The 24,843-nt window shown below is 44.2% G+C and overlaps 1 protein-coding gene across 1 annotated transcript in view; it reads left to right on the forward strand.

Annotated features, from left to right (window-relative positions):
* The first annotated feature begins 251 nt into the window (after positions 1-251).
* The window catches only part of CREB3L2 (cAMP responsive element binding protein 3 like 2), a 114,678-nt gene continuing 90,086 nt past the window's right edge, over positions 252-24,843 (forward strand). The window contains exon 1 of the mRNA XM_045001637.1: positions 252-703. Within this exon, the coding sequence (XP_044857572.1) occupies positions 602-703 (102 nt within the window). The 5' untranslated portion in view covers positions 252-601. The remainder of the gene's footprint in view (positions 704-24,843) is intronic.

A 24,843-nucleotide genomic window follows, 5' to 3' on the forward strand; every position in this document is an offset into this window, starting at 1 on the left:
GCAAAGCAATAGGCCGCGGTGGGGCGTGGGAGGGGCTCCCCATAGGGTGAAGCAGGCCAGGGACCCCTCCGCCCACATTCCACAGCTGGAGCGGTGTGGGAAAGAGTGCCGCCTGGAGGCTAGTTCCTTAATTCTGATTGGGCAGAGTCTTTGCAACCAGCCCGTGATTGGCAGTTTTTCTGGAGGGGGAGCCAGCATCTGAAGGGGGTGGGGAGAGAAGGCTGCTGGTGTCAGTCTGAGTCTGGACTCTGAGCAGCTGTGGGGAGGGTCTCCAGCTGATAGAGGAAACACTACCCATTAAACACAGACACATTCTAATGCAGATCAGCTGTGTGCAAACAATACGGGTATTGCAGCCCTGAGCACGGGCGAGAGGCGAGCAGGGCTTGTTCTGGAAATTTGTCTCAACTTAAATTGATATATTTATATCCTATAGCTAGCGTTTGAGGGAGTGTAAAAAAGTACAAAGAGACTGAGCAAGAGGAGAGCGTTGGTCATATGGAATAAGGCTGCTCTGTGTGAGCAGAGTGCCCATAGTGAAGTGTGCCCAAATACACATACCTTATCTCCCGCCTTGGCTTTATTGTGGTTCTAACTGACCATGGAGGTATTGGAAAATGGGGAGCAGAACCTGTTGCACTGGGATCGAAAGCTGAGCGAGCTGTCAGAACTGGTGGACTCCGATTCCCTGCTAAACAATACGGTGAGAAGCAGCAGCGCTGGGCAGTTTGTGTGTCTTCTGTACGGACACTAACGTGTGTTCGTCTGGTCACAGAGGGAGGGTATGCAATGATTCCAATGTGGGGTGTAGCCCCTCTCTTTGGGGGTGGAGGAGCAGGAGTTGGGCTAGCACCCATCTGCCTGGAAGTTAGGCCGGTCTGTTATCAGGAGTTCTTGCGAATCCTCGGTGTAGGAGGTGTTCAGAAATCTTCCTTGTGAAATTATGAATGTGCGTGAAAAGTATGAGTAATACCATTTTCCGTCCCTTTAAGGCTAGCTTTTCTTTGTCATTCCAGCTGGGTGGCTGGAGAAACCCGGGGTGGAGTTGGGCCCCATTTGGCTTATGCATTTGGGGGAAGCCCTAAAACTGCTTTACACTTAGTAATGACGGGGGCGGAGAGTCTGGCGTTTGGGATTTTAATCGGGGTGGTAACTAGATGCACCCAGGACATTGCTGAAATGTATTTTCATTTCTTCACGTCCTTCCAAACGAGAATGACTGTGAGCATACAGGGAGAACCCTTACAGTGCATTAAGGTGCTGTTGGATCCTAAGCCATTTTAAAAATGACTGAAAATTCATGTGTTATTAAAACGGTAGTAGCAGAGATGGGTGTGTAACTGTGGTTTGGATTCCACTTTTCTTTCCCGTCCCCCCCCCCCCACCCTTGTGCCAATTAAGAGAGTTGTAAAGGTTTAACTTAAAGCATCAGTAAGAAAATAACAGACTTCAGGACTTTACCATAATGGGTTTATTCTGCAATTGGGTGAAATCCAAGACTTTGAAATTCTGAGGACCTGGTTCCTGCATTTCTGCAGCCCACCACCATCATTAGAGGTTATGCTTGAAAGGGAGCTGGAGCCCTCCTACCTCCTGAAAGATTTTTGTGTTGGATTGCGGGTATAAGGAGAGAAAGACGACTTCATCCTCATCTGAAAAATGCACTGTTAGCTGTTTTCAAAGGCACAGCTGCAGCCAGATGTATGATTTACTTTACTGCAGTGTGCAAAAAAGTCACTTCATCCAAAATAAGGCCAAAAGTGGGTTTTCCCAGGGCATCATGGGAAAGGGGGGAAATGAAGTTCCTCCAGGCAAACAATGCAGAATTACTCAGTCTTCCACAGCCAGGTTAGAGAGAAAAGTATTTTCTATTGAAGATCTTATTTTTTTATAGTAGCTGACAAACCCTTGTTGGGTGGAAATGGGCCAGGCTTTGACTGAATTCTACAAAATATTGAAGAAAAGTTGGTTGGGTGTTTAGTGTACCGAGTGATTGATTGAATTCTACCATGGTGCAGATTACTTTATATTACTAGTTGCTGCAAAGCTGAGATTTGAAATTGGCCATCTGTTTCGTAGGCTTTTAGTTTATTGGGATGCAGAGTTGTGGCTGTGTTAGTCCCAGGATATTTGAGAGACAAGGTGGGTGAAGTAATATCTTTTATTGGACCAATACAAAAAAGTTTATTTGGACACAGACTATGGAGGCATGTAAATAACCATTCTCAGTGCAACAGTTCATAGCTTCTGGCTACAGAAACTCTCACTGTAAACATGCGTCTAACCCTGGCAAGTGAAATGCTTTACAGGGACTTTCCTATGGCATGGCTAAGCAATCCCTCTGGTAAGTTCTTCCTTGTAGGCCAGGGGTTCTCAAATGGGGGGTCGGAACCCCTCAAGGGGTCACGAGGCATTACATGGGGGGTTGCGAGCTGTCAGCCTCCACCCCAAACCCCGCTTTGCCTCCAGCATTTATATTGGTATTAAATTAAATACACTTTTAATATATTTATTAGGGAGGTCGCACTCAGTGGCTTGCTATGTGAAAAGGGTCACCAGTACAAAAGTTTGAGAACCACTGTTGTTGGCTGACTTTCTTAGGGGAAAAAAGGTGTGTTAATTGGCATGTTAAAACTACAATTACCTTGTTTACATAGGGATTTTAGTGTATTAAAATCCTAATGTAGACAAAGATAGTGGTAGTACTAATGTGCTAGTTAACCCACCTTTTTTTCCTGGTGTGGACATGGCCTTTGGTTAGTTTAAAATTGCCCTTGAATCCTCTGATTCCAGTTTACTTGCTTTTGGTAGCAGCTGTTGGTGAAGTTTAGGCACGTTTGTCTCCGTTCTTCCCTGGAAGTATATTGTATAATCTCTGGACTGAAATCATGAGCCCCACTCTTCACCACTGCCTACCATAACAGTTATGGCAACTTTCTTTTTGGCTGGGGCTCCCTTTCCCTTTGGAGACCATCAGTGGAGCTTCACCTATCAAAGGGGCTGCTGTTGTGTCACAAGGATTCTTGTCTTCCTCCCCTTCAACTCTGATCTTGTCCTGCAAAGGCAGAATGTTTTGTCGCTTCCTGGCAGTCCTGACAAGGAGAGATGAAGATCATTAACTGAACTCTTTTCTCTTCCAGGGAAATGCAGAGTCCTATCATTTGGTTACCATGCTGGTTTCCAATATTAACCACCTTTCTACAGTGGGAAATTATTGTTGAAGTACAAATATTATTTTATGCCTTTAAAAAACAAAGATGCAAAGTCCTTGGGGGAGTGGCTATAAAGGGCCAATAAATATCTGAAATTTAACTCTATTTGCCAACTACCTTAAAAACAACAAAAAGCAAAACAAGAAAAAAAACCCAGCCTCAACCAAGCCAGTGTTAGGCCTCCAGCTGTTACTCGTCTCTAATGCAGGAGATGTTTTGTGGGCATGTTTTGTCAGCTCTGCAGACCTTAGTCTCTGATCTCAGGTGAAAATGAGTAATGTTTTCTTGGGTGTGTGGGTGGAGAGGGTGCATTCAAGTCCAATGTGTGTGCACAGCACACAGTAATAAAAGTTGACACAATTGATGAGTCTCTGCTCAGGAGAAGTCCAAGATCGTAATTCAGGGGACTGCTATAGGTGAGGGCTGAGGTGCGCTGGCAGAGCTGTATGAGGAAGCTTGCTCAGCATTTACCTGCGCTATGCCTGGCTCAGTGTAGGCAGTCCTATCTGTGTGCCTCACTTTTGTGAGTACTAATATACCCAGGTAAATAAATAAAAGGTTTTCATCTGTGAACCGTGACGTACCATAGTGCCACCGTGCAGTATCATAATTCTGCATCGCAGCAAAGATCTTGTGTTAGTCCATGTGCAGAAACATGAATAACCATATAAGGGCTAACTCGCCGTGTGCCGGGCAGGCTGGCCTTAGGGTCCTGGGAAGCATGCCTGTTGCAAGTTCTGAAGTTTAATGCAACTAGAAGGCAGGCTCTCTGTTACACACTGTAACTGTCTTTCTTTAACTATCCCGTTTAACTGCTTTGTCATTGAAATTTCTTATGCCTTGCACAATTTATATCTTCAGATAGCTCTGGGGGGAAAGCACTCCTATGTTAATGAGCTAATAGGAGCTTTAGTGACAGGAAGCTCTGCACTGTTCTGTTGAAGGGTGCACGCGCTCTCTCTCCCCCCCTCTCCCTCCCTGTTAATTTAAAAAAAGGAATGTTCTGAATGAAACAAGGGACCCCTCTGAGAATATTCTGTTGGATTTTATAGCTGTGTTTGGGATGCTTCCTTCCAGCTACTGTTTGGATCTTGGTCAGTGACAAAGACTGAATTGCCATTCTAATTCATTCGGTCAGCCAGAAGTATCTCCCTAATTTAAAATCCACAGCTTAGGTGAGAAATTGTGGCTGCCCAACATACATGTGTTTTCCCAATAGGGTGACCAGATGTCCCAATTTTATCAGGGACAGTCCTGATATTCAGGGCTTTTTCTTATATAGGCATCTATTACCGCCCCCCCCCAATCCACTGTCCTGATTTTTTTCACACTTGTGATCTGGTCACACTATTTCCAAACCCAGTTACTGGCTATTTGAAATGTGTATAGCTTGCAAAATAAATGACATTCTGGCTGCCCAGTGGTCAGGAACACTGCACCTGTCTCTGCTGTGTTTAAATGGAGAGAGCCGTACTTGTGTGGCAAATAATCTTACCTAGGCATTGACTCTTGGGAGCATGTAGGAAGAGGCCTCTGAAGGGACCCAAACAGAGGCAAGAAATTGTTTCTGTTGTTGGAAGAATTCTGCGTGAAGCCACCAATAGAAGGAGAAACACAAGCGACCAATAGTATGAATGATGAAGTGGGTGTACTTCAAAGAGAGAGGATAGTATGATTATTTTGACGACTTATTTTTTCCATAGTAATCCCTCACAGGGAAAGAGAAGCACCTATTCCTACTGTCACCTGCACTCTTATTTGCAAAGTACCGTTTCTGTGGAGAAATATGTTGTGCCTGCTGTAATGAAGTAAAAACTCCAGAACTACCTTTAATAGAGCTCAACTGAGTCAAACTTTAGCATTTCCCTGGTTCAGACTTCAGATCCTGTAGGATTCATTGGCTTTGCTGCTTCTGCTGCATATGCAATTTTCTTGCTTGGTGTATCCGTAAATAGCAATGGGGGTGCACAGTGGGGAGTCTGTAGTGCCACTGTAGACCTGCTGCTGTCAGATTTGTGTCTTCAACTGTTTGTCTGCTTAGTGGGATGAACACCACAGATGTATTTGCTTGATCACTTCGCTCTCAAATGATATGCTGACCTCCCATGTTCCCTAGTGCAATGTCACTGTCTTGTTGGCAGCCAATGGCATGCAGATTGAGTCTTCCTCTGGTCTTTGCCTATTCTTGTCTGGGCACATAGCTGTGATTTAAATGTGAAAAAGTTGGTCGTACAGTCCCATTAGTGCCATCGCAGAAGATGGACATCACCATTATAAAGGCTGCTTATAAATCCCAACCTTCAGCAGACACCTCTGTGCTAGTGAAACTGGCATCCTACTTTGGGACTAAGCATTCTCTCCTCTAAGTAGAGAGACACGTGTGTATGCATTTAGGAAAGATGTAAACAGCCTTTGAGAGACGTCTTGAATAAGTACAATCTTCTATTAATGTGTGATAGACAAAAGCAAAAAAAAAAAGTGTGATAGGAAAACTTATGGGCAGGAGGAAGGATCCACTTTCCTTCTGCAGTCTAACAGTGATGTGTGCATATGTAATATAAAAAAGGATAAAAATTTTGACACTGAAACATTGCCTGGGACAGCTGCCTTTATATAGTTAAAAATCCTTAACCCCCTCCACTCCCCCAAAGCAGTTCAAGATTCAAATTATTAATCAGAGCTGTGTAGACAATGCGTAATAGTACAAATGCATTTAAACACACAACTATTTAAAATTGTCCATGCCCAGATTCAGCCCCCTGGGGCTTCTGTGGTTTTTTCTTGCCATAGCTGGTGATCTCAGCAGTGCCTAAAGCACCATAAGGAATGCTGCTCCCTGCTCCGCTGTAACTGTTAGTGACATCCTCTGAAACAGAGCCCTGAGGAGCTGCATGCAGGTCTTGGCAGGCAGCAGGCCTTTTAGGTAGCTGTTCAAAAGACAGTAACACATTGGAATTCAAGTCTGCATAAGCTGACCTACAGTTGATGCCATCCCAGCAGGGCTGCGAGCATCAGTGACAAATACCAGGTCCTGATACAGATGGATAAATCTGTTGACAAAATGTTCTGTAAAATGCCAACTACCTGTTCCATTTCTAGAAGGCAGTCAAAAGGCAAATGGTTCTTGTAAAGAACTTTTAAATGTCAAAAGCTTATCCAATTCCGATGAGGCAATCTCGTTCCCATTTTGTTGTTTTTAACCTATTTATCGCTTGATTCTGCTTTTGTATGGTAGCAGAATGCAGCTGGATTTAATATCGATATTGAACTAGAACATCAGCGTTCGAAAGGTGATGCATGGGGAGCAGAATTGGAGGTGTTTGGCCATATGGAGAAGGCATGTATGCTGGATAGCACTGAAATAGTTGACTGAAATAGTTTAGGCCTACATTTTCAGAAGTGACCAGTGAATTTGGGTATCTGGATTCTTGAGTACTCAACTTGAGACACTTCAAAGGGGCCTGATTTCTCAAAGTGCTGAGTATTTGCCCTCTGAAAATGGAGCCTTTGAAAGGTATGCAAATTGAAATGGCCCAAATCTCTAGCCATTTCTGAAAATGTAGGCCTTACTGTAGGCTTCAGCTGGGTAAATCCATGAGGACACTACAGTTGATGCTATGGATACTTCAGTGTCTGAACACCTGTAGAGTGTGGGGCGTATGCAGTCAGCTGGCATGTGCAAAGGAATGCATTGTTCGCTCTGGAGTCTCGGCAGGTTGACCATGCTTTCCTTGTTTGCACCTGAACAAAAATAAAACCAGACTTAAAGTTCAATGATGTCAGAGTTCAGAATCGTGATTGTCCTCTAAGCGGAGTTGGGGAAACTTGGAGCTGTTCTTATCTCTTCAGATAAATTGTCCATTACAGGCTAATGAAATCTCATCAGGAATTTGCAGTGACTCATTTTCTCTGTCTCACAAACACTCTGATCATGGTCCTCTGCTTAGTATTCAGCTGACTTCTGCAGAAAGAGTACATCTGAATGGGCTTCCTTGGATTGCTTGTGGTTTTCAATGTATGGCACTTGAGCCTATATTTCATTTGTTAATTATATCTGATACGATGCTTAATTTTACATACACACTGTAAAATTCAGTGTTTCTACAGCATATGTACCACTGGGCCTGGAGTGAGCTTTACTGATTTAATATATTTCATTTCTTTCGGCAGGGTAGCCAAGTTATGGCTTCTGTGAAAAACATAACTGTGTTTCTTGTCTTAAATGCCTGTAAAATCCTGGGTTAATGTAACTTTTTATTTAATTTCCTTTTGATTTTGAGAGTGCTGGTACATTTATTTAAAAGTGCAATTCATCATATTGCATATTTAGTTTTAATTCTGCCTGCTTAAGAAGTTGAGTAAAGACTCAGCATTTCTTCTCATCTGTAACTGGGTGTGGAAGGCAATTCTGCAGCTTGGTTTATAGCCTAATGTGACATCACTAATCAGGTCTTCTAAAGAATTTGGTCAAGGCTCTCCAATAAAGAGAGAAGCGAAGATATACATATTTTTAAAAGGAAGATAAGTTAAATAAACTTGGAGACAGTCATTATAAATTATGAAGGAGCTGGATAACTTTTGAAACAAAAACCCAACAAACTACTAATGCTCTACACTTCCTTTTTTTTTTTAAATGGTTTTAAATGGGAACACAGTAAGTTCAAATATTCAGCAAATCTCTTGTAAACATCTCTGATCTGAAAGCTGACTGAGAGAAGCACATGGTGGTTTGAAACTTTACCCTTACCATCATATTTCCTGCCAGTTAAATTTAGAAAAAAAAGTGTATTGGATTTTCTCCAGATGGGCTTCTTTTGGACTGACGTGTAACTGTATACTTAAGGTGCTGAATCTGTGATGATGGTTGAAGTAGAGAAGAAGTGATCTGTTCTGGGAATGATTTTGGGGTATGGTGGGTGATAATTGTGCCCATGTAGCACAGAAAACACGATTTTTGGTACCTTGTGGAAGCCTGTAGTCTGCAATATCCCAGCTAAATGTTTCTCAAGATTTAGAAGGATCCTGTTGAAGATATGTAAAGGTATACTGCTAATCAAGGAAGTGGGTAGAGTGCAATAGTCTGGACAAATGAATGTATCATTCATGTTACTAAAACTGGGTTGTCCTACAGCTGGGAACAGAGAGCTTTTCATTTGGCCAAGTTGTGGGAAGAGAGTACAGCCTTAGAATTCCTTACAGATTTCTGTACCACACTTTAAAGAGACCTTTTCAGCACTATCGTAGAAAAGGTGGCAACTGTGCAAGCCTTTCAAATAGATTTGGAATAAAACTGGGTTCTTTTCAATCTTCTTTCTTTTCATGAGCATCGGTATCTTCCGCAGCAGTAACGATAGGCTACCAGGCAGCTGCAGATACTCCACCTCCCCGAGGGGATTAGCTTGCAGCGCTGGGAGCTGTGCTCCCAGCGCTGGGGCACTGTTTACACTGGTGCTTTACAGCGCTGTAACTTGCAGCGCTCAGGGTTTGGTTTTTTTTCACAAACGTGAAACTTGCAGCACTGTAAAGTGCCAGTGTAGCCAAGGCCTCTAAGACTTTCAGTGATAGGGGCATTTGATTGTCTCTTGAAGTCTGGGATCTCATTTAGAGCTGTCCTAGCCTTCCAAATACGTTTTTGAACGTAGGTCCTGTACTCTGGCTCCAGTTCTCTGTCAGGGAAGGCTTCCTCCGTAGTACCTCGCTACTTTGTGGGAGGAAGGGTTGCATGCAGTAGAGAGAGTCTAGGTGACCTTCTGGTTGTCCCCTGCAACTGCTCTGAAGTACATGCTACTGTATTGAAATTGCAAGTCAAGAGAGAGAAAATATAGTGGAAGAGTAAACACAGCATTCCTCCTTGGGTATGTGGAATAAGCAATAGGAAAAATCCAGTTGCTTAGGAGTAAAATATTAAATACTGTTGGGGATAGGGATGTTCTATTTAAGCTGTAAATGAGGGACTGAGGCAAATATAAGGGATGCATAATAATGGTGATAGTTTTAGCCTTGTGGAACTTTTTTTGGCAGCAAACATTCTTTTTTTCAGTTGAATCAACATTTCTGACCTAAGTAACATACAATAACAAAGGTTGGAGGAAAAAAGATCAGATTGTAAATATATTCATTTGCTATATTTTATGTAAAATATATTTTTTGCTCTCTTCCCCCCCCAGCTTTTGTATGTTGCTTGTCATCTTAAACCCTACATCCTTTAGGACAGAGACTATATTTGCTTCTGTGTCTGTAAAGTGACTAACAGCATGAAGGCCTGATTCAACCAGGAGCCTCTGGGCTATACTAAATACAAATATTAAACATGAGGGACACACTTCATTAGGAGGCCAAGTTGAGGGGTCGGAAAGGCACTGAGAGGAAAGAAACAGCAAATAAAAGATGGGATACTATCTAGATAGGATGGACTTATGTGAATAGAGCAGTCTCCGCAGCTGCCTTTGATCCAAGTGAGTTACTGTGAAGATGCCAGTGACCATTTAGTGTCTGTCCTGCACCTTGGAAGTCTACTTGTTTGCCATCTGCTAGCATTAAATCTTCTGCATGTGATCCTACTCTTCTGTGATTGGTACTGGTGAAAAGCAGAAATCTAGAAATCTGTCTGCCAAGAAAGGATTTTCCCATGCAGTTGCACTGAGAGATGCTTCATCATTTCGCACAAACTGCTGGGGTTCTATGTAGGGTTGCCAGGTGTCCGGTTTTTGACTGGAACGCCTGGTCAAAAAGGGACTTCTGCGGCTCTGGTCAGCACTGCTGACCGGGCTGTTAAGTCGTTCAGCTGCGCAGGCAGGCTCCCTACCTGCCTCTGCGCAACTCAAGGGGAAGCTGCCAGCATCTCCTTCTGGCTCCTGGGCAGAGGGATGGCCACAGGGGCTCTGCGTGCTGCCCCCATTGGCCAGGAACTGCGGCCAATGGGAGCTGAGGGGGCGGTGTCTGCAGGCGTGGGCAGCACGGAGAGCCATGTGGTTGTGCCTCCACTTAGGAGCCGGAGGGAGATGCTGGGAGCTGGCTGAGGTAAGTGCTGTCCAGGGTCTGCACCCCAACCCCCCTGAAGCCCTTTCCTGCATGACAAACTCCTCATTTCCAGCGCCACCCCACAGCCCATACCTGCAGCCGGAGCCCTCACTGCCATTCCCCCTGCACCTAAACCCTCTGCCCCAGCCTCATGAAAGTGAGCAATGGTGGGGGAAAGTGAGCGACTGGGGGGGGGAGGGGATGGAGTGAGCAGGGGGCGTGGCCTCTGAAAGGGGCAAGGCAAGGGTGTTGGGTTTTCTGCCAATTGAAAATTGGCAACCCTAGTTTTATGATAAGAAAATGGAGTCCAAATGTGTTGTTTTGGTAACCTTTTCTCTGATTTCATGTTGTCCACGGCAGTGAAGCATCAGGCTGCTCTCTTCTACCTACTGTGCTAGATTTGTCCAAAATCAGAGAACTAAAGCCAGTTTTGTGCTAGTGAGATCTTTTCCTCACCATGGAAAGGGAGAAATGCACCTACATGTGTTTGTCTTGTATGGTTTGGGGCTGCAGGTGCTGGGGAAGCTGCTGTCCCTCAGCTTTGCTAGCCTGACTCAGTTCTGTTCTGCAACACCCCTGAAATACTTCACTGCTGGCTCTTGCTTTAGCAGAGATTGCCCACATCAGACCAGCATGCCTGACCTCCGATGGCAAAGTGTCCATGACAGATGGGAGGGCCCAACTCTCTCACTTGCATCAAAGATGGTGCGAGTGTTGGCTTGCATGAGAGCAGGAGCGCAGCCTTCACAGGATGCTCCAAACTTATTTAGCTGATGATGCTGAGAGATGCTTTTGAAATTGGCTAAACAATAAAAGCATCCTTACACACTGCAGCAGCCAAGAGTGTCAAAGGCATGGCTGACAAAGTATTTAGAGACCAAGTGGGTGAAATAATATCTTTTATTGGACGAGCTTCTGTGGGTGGGAGAGACAAGCTTTTGATCTTACACAGAGCTAGTCTTCAGGTCTGAGAAACATACTTAGGCCTGGTCTACCCTACAGAGTTAGGTTGACATAAGCTGCCATATGTGGGCATCTACACTACAGTGTTGCTCCTGCTGATGTAAATCTCCCACTATACCAACTTAATAGCTCCACCTCCACGAGAGGCACAATGCTTAGGTTGGTGTAGTTAGGTCGCTGCAGTGTCAGTGTAGACACTGCAGTCACTGTTCTGGCTGTCAGACCTGGGTGGCTGACAGCTGGTGCAAGCCCTCCTGGTGAGGATGCACACTGCTGACCGAAGGAGCTACCGTGGACGTACAAAACTGATTTAATTACTGCGGTGGCTGTACATGGACGTAACTTAAGTTGACTAAACTTTGTAGTGTAGATATGCCCCTAGTGTCACAGCTAAATACAAGGTGGAACAGATTGTTTAGCATAAGTAGTTAAAACATATTTCAAGGGACCATTCAAGGTGAGGTGGTCTGGTAACACCCCGCCAGTCATGGTGGGGAAGCAAGTTGGGGGGGGAGGTTGTTAGTGGGTTATAGATAGTTGTAATATGCCATAAATCCAGTATGTCAATTCAATCCATGGTTTTTAGTGTCTGGCAAAGTTATGAATTTATGCTCCCAGGCTTGTCTTTTGAAAGTGTTGTGCAGGTTTCCTTTAAGAATGAGGACTGAGAGGTCAGACAGAGAGATCATTTTGTGAAAAATGATATGGTGTTTATCTTTTTTTTTCTTCTTTTTAATCATTTTTCTGTGAGAGTTCATTCGAGAGCATAGTAATTGTCTGGTTTCACCCACATAGTTGTTGGGACATTTAGTGCACTGGATGAGGTACACCACATATTGTGATAGGCATATATAGGACCCATGGATCTTGAAAGATGTGTTGATTAGCAGTGGAAATATGTCCACAGGTTTTGTATTTACTTGTTCTTACTGGGTCTGGTGCTGCTTTGAGCTGAGGTGTCCTGGCATGTGTGGCGCTTGCTTCTTCTAATGATCTTGGACAGGCTGTGAGCAGGGGGTTGTTTGAAGGTCAGAAGAAGGGGTTCAGGAAAGATTTCTTCGAGGGTGTGGTCCCCATCTAATATAGGTTGCAACTATTTAATGATACCCTGTCTGGATTCTAGGGTGGGGCGATATGAGACAACGAGTTGTGTGCAGTTGATGGGGGTTTTATTTTCCATATTAAAGCAGGTTCTCTTGGGGTGCTTGGATGGCCTCTTCCATGTTGTGATCTATTTCTTTGGGGTTGGGGGGGAGTGTCCTTGTTTGCTGAAGGAGGTTTTAAATATGTTAAGGTTAGGATGACCAGGTGCCTGGTTTTGGACCGGAACACCCAGTCGAAAAGGGATCCTGGCAGCTCCGGTCAGCACCGCTGACCAGGCCATAGACTGTCCAGTTGGCAGCGCTGTGCAGCAGGGCTGGCAGACTCCCTGCTAGTCTCTGTGCTGTGTGACTCCTGGGAAGCAACCGGCATATCCAGTTCCTAGGCTTAGGGGCGGCTGAGGGGTCCGTGTGCTGCCCCGCCTGCAGGCGCCGCTCCTATGGGTAGGGCAGGGGATGAACTAGCACACCTAGCAAGTGGCTGTTGAGGATTTGTGGTGCGTGTGTGTGCCGCTGCTGCCGGCCCTCTTCTCCTGTGGCTGGGCTTGAGCTATGGTGTGTGCCCTGCGGCGAACCACAGTCAGTGTCTGTCGCCCCATCGCTGGCACCCAGGAGTCAGTAGCGTAGCTGGGGGGGGAACTGGGGCAGCAGCCGCTTCCCCACTGAGCACAAGTGGTGCCTTGTCAATTTCTTGACGCCTTTGTACTCACCCGGGGAGCAAATATTTAAAAAAAAAAAAAAAAAAAAAAAAAAAAAAGCACCACCCGCTGTGGCGCTTTTATTTTACTCACCCGGCGGGGCTCCAGGTCTTCGGCGGCACTTCGGCAGTGGGACCTTCACTCGCTCTGCGAGTCTTCGGCGGCGGGTCCTTCAGAGCCACCGAAGACACCCGGAGCGAGTGACGGTCCCGCCACTGAAGACCCGGAGCACCGCTGGGTGAGTAAAAGCACTGCAGCAGGTAGCGCGGTTTTTTTTTTCCGCTCCCCCTGTTCCCTTCACCTGGCTACGCTACTGCCAGGAGTTGGAGGTATGTGTATCCCCATCTCCGAGTGCTGGGAATGGGACTGTACCCCCCCCATCCCTCTCACTGCATCCCTCCCCGTACCAACCCCCTATATCCCCATCCCATCCTGCTCCCACACCTACCCATCCTAGCCCTTAAAGTGCTCTCCCACCCATCCTCTCCCCCTCCCAGAGCTGCCACCCCTATGTTCTTCACTCCCTGCACCCCAGTCACTTCCATACACTGCTGCACTCCCATTATATCCCTATGTACCCCTGTTCTCCCCCACATCCTCATGCACCTGTAGCCTCCTGCATCCCCATCCACCCTACATGCCCCCCCTCCTTCACTGTCCCACTCTCACCCCTGCCCTCCTCTTGTCCTTGGCCTCTTTCTCTCCCCATCCCCTCTCCTCCACCCTCCTCCCTTCCCGGCTGGGTGTGTATGTGCAGGCATGCACTGTATGTGTGTAAGAGACTGTGTATCTTTGTGTAGGGAGGTGTGTGTATACCTGTGTGAATAAAATTTGCAGCCTAACTGACTTTTATTTCTTTTGCTGGCTTGCACACTAAGAAATTGAGGGCACACAAAATGTGCATATTCAGAAGTTCTTTAAAAGAGAAGGGAACTCTAAAAGAAATGTATTATTTCTTAAAAAGTGAATATTGTTGACTAATAATTGCGGAAGAGCCAATTTATCATATGTTTCTCCCGACCTTTGTCTAGCTACATTATAAACTCTTTGTTGCAGACACTCTCTTTTTTTATGTGTATGTCCAGCACCTACCACCCTGGAGCCCTGATCTTAGTCGGGGGTCTCTAGGCACTAAACAACAATTGTAAGAATAAATAATATGGAAGTGTATGTGTTTGTGCATGCTAGACGTGTACACATGAATACACACGTAGGTGTGGGAGTCCATTTCTACAGATTTATTTATATAGGTATCTGGACAGGTGTGCATTTCTGTGGTGGTTGTGCTCTATGGATTTGTATTTGGGCTTTAGAAGTGGGCCTTTAATAGACCCATTGCAGCTGTGATAATGTGTGGTCCTAATTCCACACACACAATAACAATAACTTCAGTGAACAAAAAACATGGAGCTGGGTATGAAAAATGGAAAGAGGGGAGGGAAAGAATCCTGAAAATCTTTGTGAATTTTTTTTTTAATTACCCTTTTGGACTATTTTGCTGCCAGCTCTAGTGTCCTGTACCAAATAAACCTGAAATTAGCATAATACATCTGTCAAAACAATAAGTATGCCTGTTTGGGCCTTGCAGTGACAATGAGCATGTGAGTGAGGGTGGGGGAGAACAAGCAACGGAGGGAGTGGGGATGGAGTGAGTAGGGCCGGGGCCTCGGGAAGAGGTGGGGCAAGGATGTTAGGTTTTTTGGAATTGGAAGTTGGCAACCCTAGTTCAGGTGTATATCCTGGACTTTTTTTTCCCCTTCTAAAATCCTTGGATGCCCACCGTAAGCCACAGGCACTGCTTCTGAACTAGCCAATAATGCAGGATGCTAGAAGTTTGGCAGATGTTAGCTAATGCACTTCATGACCATTTTCATTTGGTAGCCTTTTGAGATTCCATAGCAGTGGTCTCTTATTCTTTATAAGAGCCACATGGTCAGACACTAAATTCCTTGAGTCTCACATTGGCTGTAACTCTTACTGACCTCAGTAGGACTGATGATGAAATCCAAATAGAATCCTGTTTAGTCTTCCTACTCGAGAGTGTTTTGGAAGCTGCAATGGAAGGCCTTGTAGGAGAGGAGAGAGCAAAAAGGAGAACAACAGTACAGGATTCAGTGGATCTTGTCTGTTTTGGCCTCATTTGGACAGATGTGGGTGTGGAAAGCGCTTTCTCTGTAGTCATTTTCATCTCAGGAGTTTTCAGTGCCCAATGAAAAATTGATATATATAATTAGTATATTTTTTGGTCTACACATACTCAGAACTAAAACTAAGCAAGTTCAAGATAACAATGTCTGATTAAGAGTTATTCTAATCCTACTTACTGGAGAACAGAAGTAATCACTGTGTGTGATATATGAAAATTACTCTGAAGAGGATAGTGACGTACATTACAGGCAGGATTATGACTTCACGTGAGGAACTGGCATTGGGAAGGAGATATTTTTAAAGAGTTTGGGCTTTCATGCAGATGTTCTTAGTAATACAGAATGAAGGCAGGGGAAATTGACTTCAGTTTTGTACATTTTTCAGTGAGAAGTTAGTTACTCTATAGGAGACAGTTGCTGACTTCCTGCAGAATATATGTCCCTCATCTTGGTAATTCTGGCTGGCTGGGCTAGTCACAAGTATTGATTGTATATCTCTCTCTTTCAGTTTCTTACAGCTAGAGTTTCCTTCCCCTGCCCCTGCCCCCTTCCTCCTAGCAATCCTCTCACACAGCTGTGTTGAGTGATTCTGGCTCTTACATTTTTGGTGTGTGTGTGTTTAGGGGTTGGGGTTGTAAACTTGGTTGTTGTTTTTTTTCAGACCATAGAAAGAGACTTCTGGTTTTTTTTGTTTTTGTTTTTTGTTTAAGTATGACTGGTGCCTAATCTCTCTCCTCTATTTTCTTTGTGAAAGATTGAAGTGGGTAAGAACAACTATGTTAAGGATGTATGTTTTTAGTGGCTGTATTCCATTTGCCCTTCCCCCTCAACGTGACTCATGGAAACAAACTCTTCTCTCAAACTCTTGAGAACAAAGCTTGCATTTCCTCTGGCCCTTCTCATTCCAGCTGCTGCCTATCCCTTAAGGGAGAAGAACACCAGAAACAGATAGGAAGGGTTCATGAGCACAGTTAACAAACGACAAAGACACTTTAGTTGAGCAAGAGAAGGAGTGAGCTGGAGCCTGCAGAAGGCCTCCAGATGTGAGATTTCATTATGTGTTAACCCTGCCCCTGGGATGCCCAGCCAGCTCATTCTGCTGCTAGCTGGCAAGCTTTGCTCCTTCATAACCCCCTAAAGGAAAAAACACTGCAGAAAGTAACTTTGGCATTTTTATTAGAAAATGAATGAGGAATTTGTTGTCTTGCTGCTTTGGAATTTTGTCCATATTCCATTCTATTGTTCCTTGTTTCCTTCAGTGGAAACTTAATGCTGAAGCAGATAGGATGATATCCCACCCAGAACTAGGAAAAGAGACAAAGTAAATTTACCTTCATCCTAATGCTGTGTGACTTGTAGATACTCATTTAGCTGAAAGAGCTCTTAGGGCATCTGCTAGTCAGTTTTCCCTGTCTGTATGGATATTTCACACAGTCCTGGGGAGAGAGAGACATTAGTTGTTTTTTAAAATAGGAAAATGTGACTATGAAACCTGAAAAACTGCCAGGGCCAATATAGTACCAGAAACGTCTCTTTAACTCCTTTCTAGAAATTAACTAGATTTCAAATCAATAGTGTCCCTTTAACTCTTCATTTAAAGAGCTAGAAGACAGGTCTGGGGAAAAGAAATCCAGCACGCTGATTACGTTTACAGATACTCTGAGGGCAAAGAGGTTATGAATAAGGCAAGAAATAATAGATTAATTGTGGGGAAAACTTGCAATGCTTAAGGCAACAGAAGGAAAAATAATTGAAATAGTTATTCTGAGAGAGAGACTTGGAAAGCAGTAGTGTCAAAAGAAAAGCCAGAGGTGGCTGTGAATGGCAAATTAAACATGAAATTGCAGTGGCAAAAAGTACACTTTTTGGGAAGAATACACATAGGTCATGGAGACTGGGGGCTTGCTAATCCCACTTGGTGCTGCTGTGACTGCATTTTGAGTATGTGTTTTTATTCTTGGCACCTGAACACCTGTGAGAGACTATCCTGAGGCAATTCAAAGAGGAGCAACAAAAATGAAGTGGTTGGAGGAACTGGTTTATGAGGAAGGGTTAAAGCATTCAACATGCATTGCTTTGGCAGGTGTTTAGAAGGGGGTGTGGAGATGACATGATCATAACTGCTTGTGTTAAAAAACTACAGTGATGAGCTGGAAGGCTTTTTCTCAGTTTCAGGTTATAGTTAATTTATATAATGAGTTTTTCAGTATTGATACAAGAATAGACAGTCTGAGGCTTTGCTAGAACTATGGTTTCTTCTACAGTTTTTACAATATTGCAAAGAGAATGAACAATTCATATTTATAATAAAACATAAATCTTTATATTAGTCTTTTAACAATTGCCATTTTAATCTCTGGTGAATCTTGAATACCAGCATCATCTACATACAAAAAATATTGTCACTGCTGATGAAGAGGCTTTTGAATCCAGAGGGCCAATTTTTGACTGTCTTCAGAAAAATAAGTTCTCCATTCTCATAGCCCTAACCCAAGTAGAGGATAGCACTTGTTGGGGAAATTGATAGCAGTCAATATAAATTAGAAGTCAATATAATATAGTCAATATAAATTAGAAGTTATAAGGTGCCGGAAAAACAAGAGATGCTAAAGATCTCAGGGAAATCCATGGCTGGCAGGGCTAAGGACAATCAGGAGTTTAAGTGCATTAGGAACAAAAGAAATCCCAGCAATGTAGGCCCATTACTAGATGGAGATGATAAAATTCATAATGATGCACAAAAGGCAGAAGTGTTCAATAAATATTTTTGTTCTGTATTTGGAAAGAAGCAGGATGATGCACTTGTATCATAGTTAACACAAACAAGTACTTTCCTGTCCATTAGTAACCAAGGAGGATGTCACACATCATCTTCTAGGAATAAACACTTCTAAATCAGCAGCCCCCGGTAACTTGCACCCAAGAGTCCTGTTGAGTTAGCTGAGGAGAATCTCACTTGCTGATGTTAAATTTATTAAAAATCTCAGAATATTGGGGAAATTCCAGAAGATTGGAAAAGTGAAAATGTTGTGCCAATATTTTAAAAGGGCATACAGGATGACCCAGGTAACTATATAGGCCAGTTAGTTTGACATCAATCCAGGATAAAATAATGGAGAAGTAGATACAGTATTCATTTAATAAAGAATTAAAGATAGAAATAAAATTAATGTCAGTCAATGTAGTTTTATGAAAATAGCTCTTATTGAAGAAACCTGATCTCATTCTTTGAGATTGCAAATTTGGTTGATAAAGCTAACTGCGTAGATGTAATACATTTAGGCTTCGGTAAGGCATTTGATTTAGTAGCACATGACATTGTGATAAAATTAGTACTATACAATATCAATAAAACACATTAAATGGATTGAGAATTACTTAAATGACATCTTGTAGTAATAGTCAATGGGGAATCAATGAATGGGGATGTTTCTATTGGGCTTTTGAAGGGATTGGTGCTGAGTCTGGTGCTAGTCAACACTTTATCAATAGTTTGGAAGTAAATGTAAAATCACTACTGATAAAATTTACAAATTACACAGATTGGCAGATTAGTAATTAACAATGAGGTCAGAGAAGTCATACACAGCAGTCTGGATTGTTTGATAATCTGGGCCAATTCAGGTTTATTAAAATATTTTGTTTGAATGTGTCATACAGGAAGTCAGACAAGTTGATCTAATGATCTCTTCTGGCCTTAAACTTTCTGAATCTGCTCCTGCACCTGGTGGTTCCTTAATAGGCCTGCTAGAGCAGTGGAGTGAAACTAACAACTCCTTAAATCCACACCTGTTCAGCAAAGCAATTAAATGTGTACTTAAGACACATTGATTTCAATGTGTAATCAGGTACTTAAGTGCTTTGCTGAACTGGAGTCTGGGATTATGTTCATGGCATATACATTGCAACCTTCCAGCATGTGTGTAACTATACATTATTTCTTAGAATTCGTATGTGTTAAGGTTCTAAACTCCAAAACAGAGAAAAAAGAAAGCAGGCTGCTCCCTAAAGGAGCAAGGAACAACTCTCCCCAATTTATTTTAAGCTGGTTCTTTCCAGACTGAGTCAGATCACATGCTTTGCTACCAGCCCCCTGCTACAAGCAGGACCAGGAATCTCAGTACTCTCCCTCCCCAGCGCTTAAAGTGATAGCTTGAATATACCACAAGGATATTATTTGTTTCAATCTGCTGCTACCTCTGAGCACATGCACAACACTCTTATGTGGCAATAAGAGGGGAAGCAGACACAAAGAGAAGAGGAAGTGGAGAGGGTAAGACTACAAGCATTAGGGGACTGGCCCTGCAATTTAAAGACAGTATAAATGAGTTCAGAGCCAAGTTTGGTATGTCATTCACTGTACTATTGATGTCTGGGAGAAATGCCAAGCATACTTGGCCTCCGGGGTGACAGGTACTGCATTGGTCTCCAACAACTGATTAGAGTAGCATCAACAGTCCCTAGAGCAGGCCTGCACAACATGCGACCTGCGGAGGCTCACTGTGCGGTCCGCGGGGGGATTCTAAATCCCGCGCACACGGCGCTCTGCGGGCAGCCCAGAGCCCTTTGAATCCCAGCTGCAGCTGGGATTTAAAGGGCTCGGCTCCTCTCAGTGGCAGGAGCTCTGGGCCCTTTAAATCCCTGCCCCAGCCCCGCGGAGCCCCGGGCCGCCCCAGCCCCGCGGAGCCCCGGGCCTTTTAATTTGCCCCTGAGGACTCCCAGCCACCTCTTCAGCTGGGAGCCCCTGGTTGATTTAAAATCAAGTATCACCTCCCCACCCCCAACCTTCCTTTTTGGCCCACAGCTGTTTTGGTGAGGCGACGCTGGGGAAGGAGAGTTTGTTTCTGCAGGGCTGGGTGGCGCTGGGGTGGGGTCTTTCTGCGGGGCCAGGAGGTGCTGGGGGTGTGTGTTTCTGTGGGGCCGGGGAGTTTTGGCCCTCAGCTGTTTTCTTTGGAGTAATGTGGCCCTCGCCACTTTACGAGTTGTGCAGGCCTGCCCTAGAGAGAGCAACAACCAGATATTCTCAGCTAAAGGAACATTTGCTGCAACATGTGCTAGAGTAGGAGGAAGAGAAGAATGCAGATAAAACTTTAAAATGAGGGATAAGAAAAGCAAAAAAAGTGACTGACAGGGTGTGTGTGTGTAAAATACGGGGGAAGGAGGTGGGGTGAGATCCTCAAAGAGGAGAGAGAAGTGGCCTGCTTTAATTTCAGGGTTGAGATTGAGTTGCTGTTCTACTCCTTTTGTTACCAGTCTGGTCAACTCACTCAGAAATTGAACCATCTCCCCCACCCCCATTTTACAATGATGTGAGATTCTCCTCTTCCTCCCTTGCCCCCAAATGACACTAAACCTCTGAGATGGTGCCTTGCACCATCAACCCCTGCGGCACATTGCTCAGCACTACACTGCTTGTCATAGGCCATTCCACTTGCTGTTCTCTCTCTCTCTGGCTATGTTCACACAATTTATACCAATTTAAGCTGTAATGTCGCTCAGAAGTGTGAATAAAGCTCCCTCTGAATGATGTAAGTTATACCAACCTAAGCGCTGGTGTGCACAGTGCTATGTCGGTGGGAGAGCTACATTGGTGCCTCTTTTTTGGGTAACCTAGATTCAGCCACTATTCAGTCCATATGGACACAACCTGTACGGCGAAGCGTGACTGGGGTTAGAGAGAGAGTGACGTGTGCACTGGAGATGAAAAGTAGAACACTGACATTCAGAAAGGATGGGTAATTTCTTTTCTTGACATGCTTCATATTCAAGAGCCGTTCAGATAAGTGACCTTCTCCCCTTGCCCCCCAGCTCTGTGTCTCTGAAGGAAGAATACTTTGAAGTTTAAGCTTCCGTGGACAGCATAGCTGAAGGGATGGGTGTCGAATCTGTATGAGCGCTTCTGAGCTGTATAATCTGTTTTAAACCATTTATATTTCATGAGGAGAGGGGATGATTTGAGGTATCTGCTGCAGCTGCATCAAATGAGTTCACAGGTGGTTAATACCATTCCATGTTCTGATGTAGGTATCCTCGTCATTTTTTAGGTTTATGGTAGATACGGCGTAATTCTGCCATCTACTCAGTGTCTGTCCTGAGGAAATTGTCTTTTGAGACTTTTCCTAAATCTTCTCTCTCTCTCCCTCCCTCCCAACAGTCATATACAGTCACCTCACATAAGAACAGCCATACTGGGTCAGACCAAAGATCCAACTAGCCCAAAATCCTGTCTTCTGACAGTGACCAATGCCAGGTGCCCGAGAGGGAATGAACAGACAGGTATTCATCAAGTGATCCATCCCCTGTTGCCCATTCCCAGCTTCTGGCAAACAGAGGGTAGGGACACCATCCTGACTAATAGCTATTGATGGACCTATCCTCCATGAATTTATCTAGTTCTCTTTTGAACTCTGTTATAATCTTGGCCTTCACAACATCCTCTGGCAAGGAGTTCCACAGGTTGACTGGGCGTTGTGTGAAAAAATACTTTTTTGTTTGTTTTTAAACCTGCTGCCTATTAACTTCATTTGGTGACATGCTAGTTCTTGTGTTGTGAGAAGGAGTAAATAACACTTCCTTATTTACTTTCTCCACATAGAGGTCTATAAAATTGTGACTATCATATCCCCCCTTAGTCGTCTCTTTTTTCCAAGCTGAAAAGACCCAGTCTTATTAATCTCTCCTCATATGGCGGCTGTTCCATACCCCTAATAATTTGTTGCCCTTTTCTGAACCTTTTCCAATTCCAATATATCTTTTTTGAGATGGGGTGACCACATCTGCACACAGTATTCAAGATGTGGGCCTACCATGGATTTATACAGAGGCAATATATTTTCTGTCTTATTATCTATCCCTTTCTTAATGATTCCCAACATTCTGTTCACTTTTTTGACAGCTGCTGCACCTTGAGTGGATGTTTTCAGAGAACTATCCACAGTGACTCCAAGATCTTTCTTGAGTGATAACAGCTAATTCAGACTCCATCATTGTATATGTATAGTTGGGATTATGTTTTCCAATGTGCATTACTTTGCATTTCTCAACATTGAATTTTATCTGCCATTTTGTTGCCCAGTCACCCAGTTTTGAGAGATCCTTTTGTAGCTCTTGGCCGTTTGCCTTGGACTTATAAAATTGCTGAAGATAGTTATCTGCAGATTTTGCCACCTCACTGCTTACCCCTTTTTCCAGATCATTTATGAATGTATTGTATAGGACTGGGCCCAGTACAGACCCCTGGGGGACACCACTATTTACTTCTCTCCATTCTGAAAACTGACCATTTATTCCTGCCCTTTGTTTCCTATCTTTTAACCAGTTACTGATCCATGAAAGGACTTTCCCTCTTATCCCATGACCGTTTACTTGCTTAAGAGCCTTTGGTGAGGGACCTTGTCAAAGGCTTTCTGAAAATTTAAGTACAACTTCAATTGTCTCAGGTCCTCCCCCTTCTTAGCTACTTTAACAAATAAGCCTGAGTGCCCAGTTAGGACATATGCTGAATATGTGAATCCCATAATAGAAAAGAGAGGACTTGGCCTTGTCTGTGTGAGGGTCAACAAACTTCCACCAGCTGTACAAACAGAGGAAGTTTTCTTTGCAGTGTGTGCATTTTAAATTTCTCTCAGTTGTTTTTATCCTTGGAAATTTGCTGTGGGCAGAAAGATGGCTTCCTTTTAAGTGATGTGCCTAATGCAGGCTAGAAAGTGAGACCTGTTACTTAAAAGGTGCTCTGAAAGCTCTTTTGAAACCGGCAGTTCCAAAAAGTGTGTTCAGCTGCTCTGCAGTAAAGCTCCTCCTTTGTGCTGTTTGAGACCCTCATTGTAGAGTGCTCGGGGTATGTGCACCATGCTCGTGTGGGGGAGATCTGTGTTCAGGAACTTGTCTCACTGTCCCCCTCCTGCCGCTCAACGCCCTCAAAGCTGCATGCAGCATACTGCAGAAGTAATTGAGACAGGCCTTAGTGAGTTGGTTGGGATTCAAGCTGTTGAAGTTGCTGCTCCCTGTAGCTGAGTTGTGATTGACGTGCAGTAGGCACACGTTCCTAAAGCTTCCTCATCCTTAGCCTCGTTTCTATCATATCGGGGTAGCTGAGCATCTCTTAATTTTCAGCTTACTGACCGTCACAAACTAAGTAGCATTGTCCCCAATATGCAGCTGAGGATCTGAGGCACGAAGAGGATAAGTGACTTGCCCAAGGTCTTACAAGAAGTCTGTGGTGGAGCAGGGCTTGGACTCAGGTTTCCCATGTCCTAGATTTGTGCCCTAGCCTCCAAACTATCCTTCTCATAAGGGAACTGATGCCCCCCACAGAGACAATGGAAACTGTAGGATTGGGGAATCTGGTATAAAAGCAGAAGGAAAAAGACAAATAAAAAAATACTAAGATTTTCAAAAGTAGACAGTCATTTCGGGTATCCAACTTGAAACACCTTAGAGGGGCCCTGTTTTCAAAAGGTGAGTACTTGGTTTCAGAAAATCAGGTCCCTTTCAGGTGTTTCAAGCTGGACATCCAAAATTAAGGCCCTCCAAAATCACTAGTTATTTTAGAAAGTGAAGTCAGATGTAGATGCCTAAATAAGGGCTTGAAAGCTGAAGTTTCAACAATCAGTCTTGAGTCTTAGCCACATAGACTAAACAGGGCAGTTTAGTCTAGCAGTGGTAGCGGAATGTGTGTCAAAGCCTGGGCAGAGGTAAGGAAACAGATGTCAGAGAAGATGAGACAGACATGGATGTGAAGAATCCTAGATAGAAATGGGGCACAGAGGTCTGGATGCCTACCTGGGGAAAGGCTTCCATGCTTCTGATTTGCAAAAAGAACTTTCTCTGTGCAATGGTGCTCAAAACTCTAAGCTGTTCCCAGAGTTCAGACACGACTAGACTCTGAAATGACTGTGAGCTGGAAGTATGCAGTGTAGTTGTAGCCATGTCGATCCCAGGATATTAGAGAGACAAGATGGGTGAGGTAATATCTTTCATTGGGCCAACTTCTGTTATTGAGAGAGACAAGCTTTTGAGCCACACACACAGCTATTTTTCAGGTCTGCGAAAGGTACTCTCAGGCCATGGCTACACTTGCAAATTTGCAGCGCTGCAGCAGGGTGTGAAAACACACCCTCTCCAGCGCTGCAAATTGTGGCGCTGCAAAGCGCCAGTGTGGTCAAAGCCCCAGCGCTGGGAGCGCGGCTCCCAGCGCTGTACGTTATTCCCCACAGGGAGGTGGAGTACGGACAGCGCTGGGAGAGCGCTCTCCCAGCGCTGGTGCTTTGGCTACACTTACACTTCAAAGCGCTGCCGCGGCAGCGCTTTGAAGTGCAAGTGTAGCCATAGCTACAGCGTCACAGCTAAATTCAAGGTGGAACCGATTGTTTAGCATAAATAGTTAGCATGTATTCTAAGGGATCATTCAAGGTAGAGTGGCCTGTTAACACCTCTGTGGTCATAGGACAAAAAATGGGGGGAGGGCTTAAACAATTATACCTCACTGACCCTAGTGGATTACCTCTCCCAAACCTGAAGAAGAGCTCTGTGTACCTCCAAAAGCTTGTCTCTGTTACCAACAGAAGTTGATCCAATGAAAGCGATTACCTCACCCACCATGTCTCTTGTGAGCTCTGGAAGAGCTTTCAGGGTATTAATATTCATACAAGCTGACTAAAATCAAATTGCTTCAAAATTCCTATGTCTGGCACTGTTGCAAGTA

The sequence above is a fragment of the Mauremys mutica genome, chromosome 1, assembly GCF_020497125.1.
Source record: "Mauremys mutica isolate MM-2020 ecotype Southern chromosome 1, ASM2049712v1, whole genome shotgun sequence".
Lineage (NCBI taxonomy): Eukaryota > Metazoa > Chordata > Testudines > Geoemydidae > Mauremys > Mauremys mutica.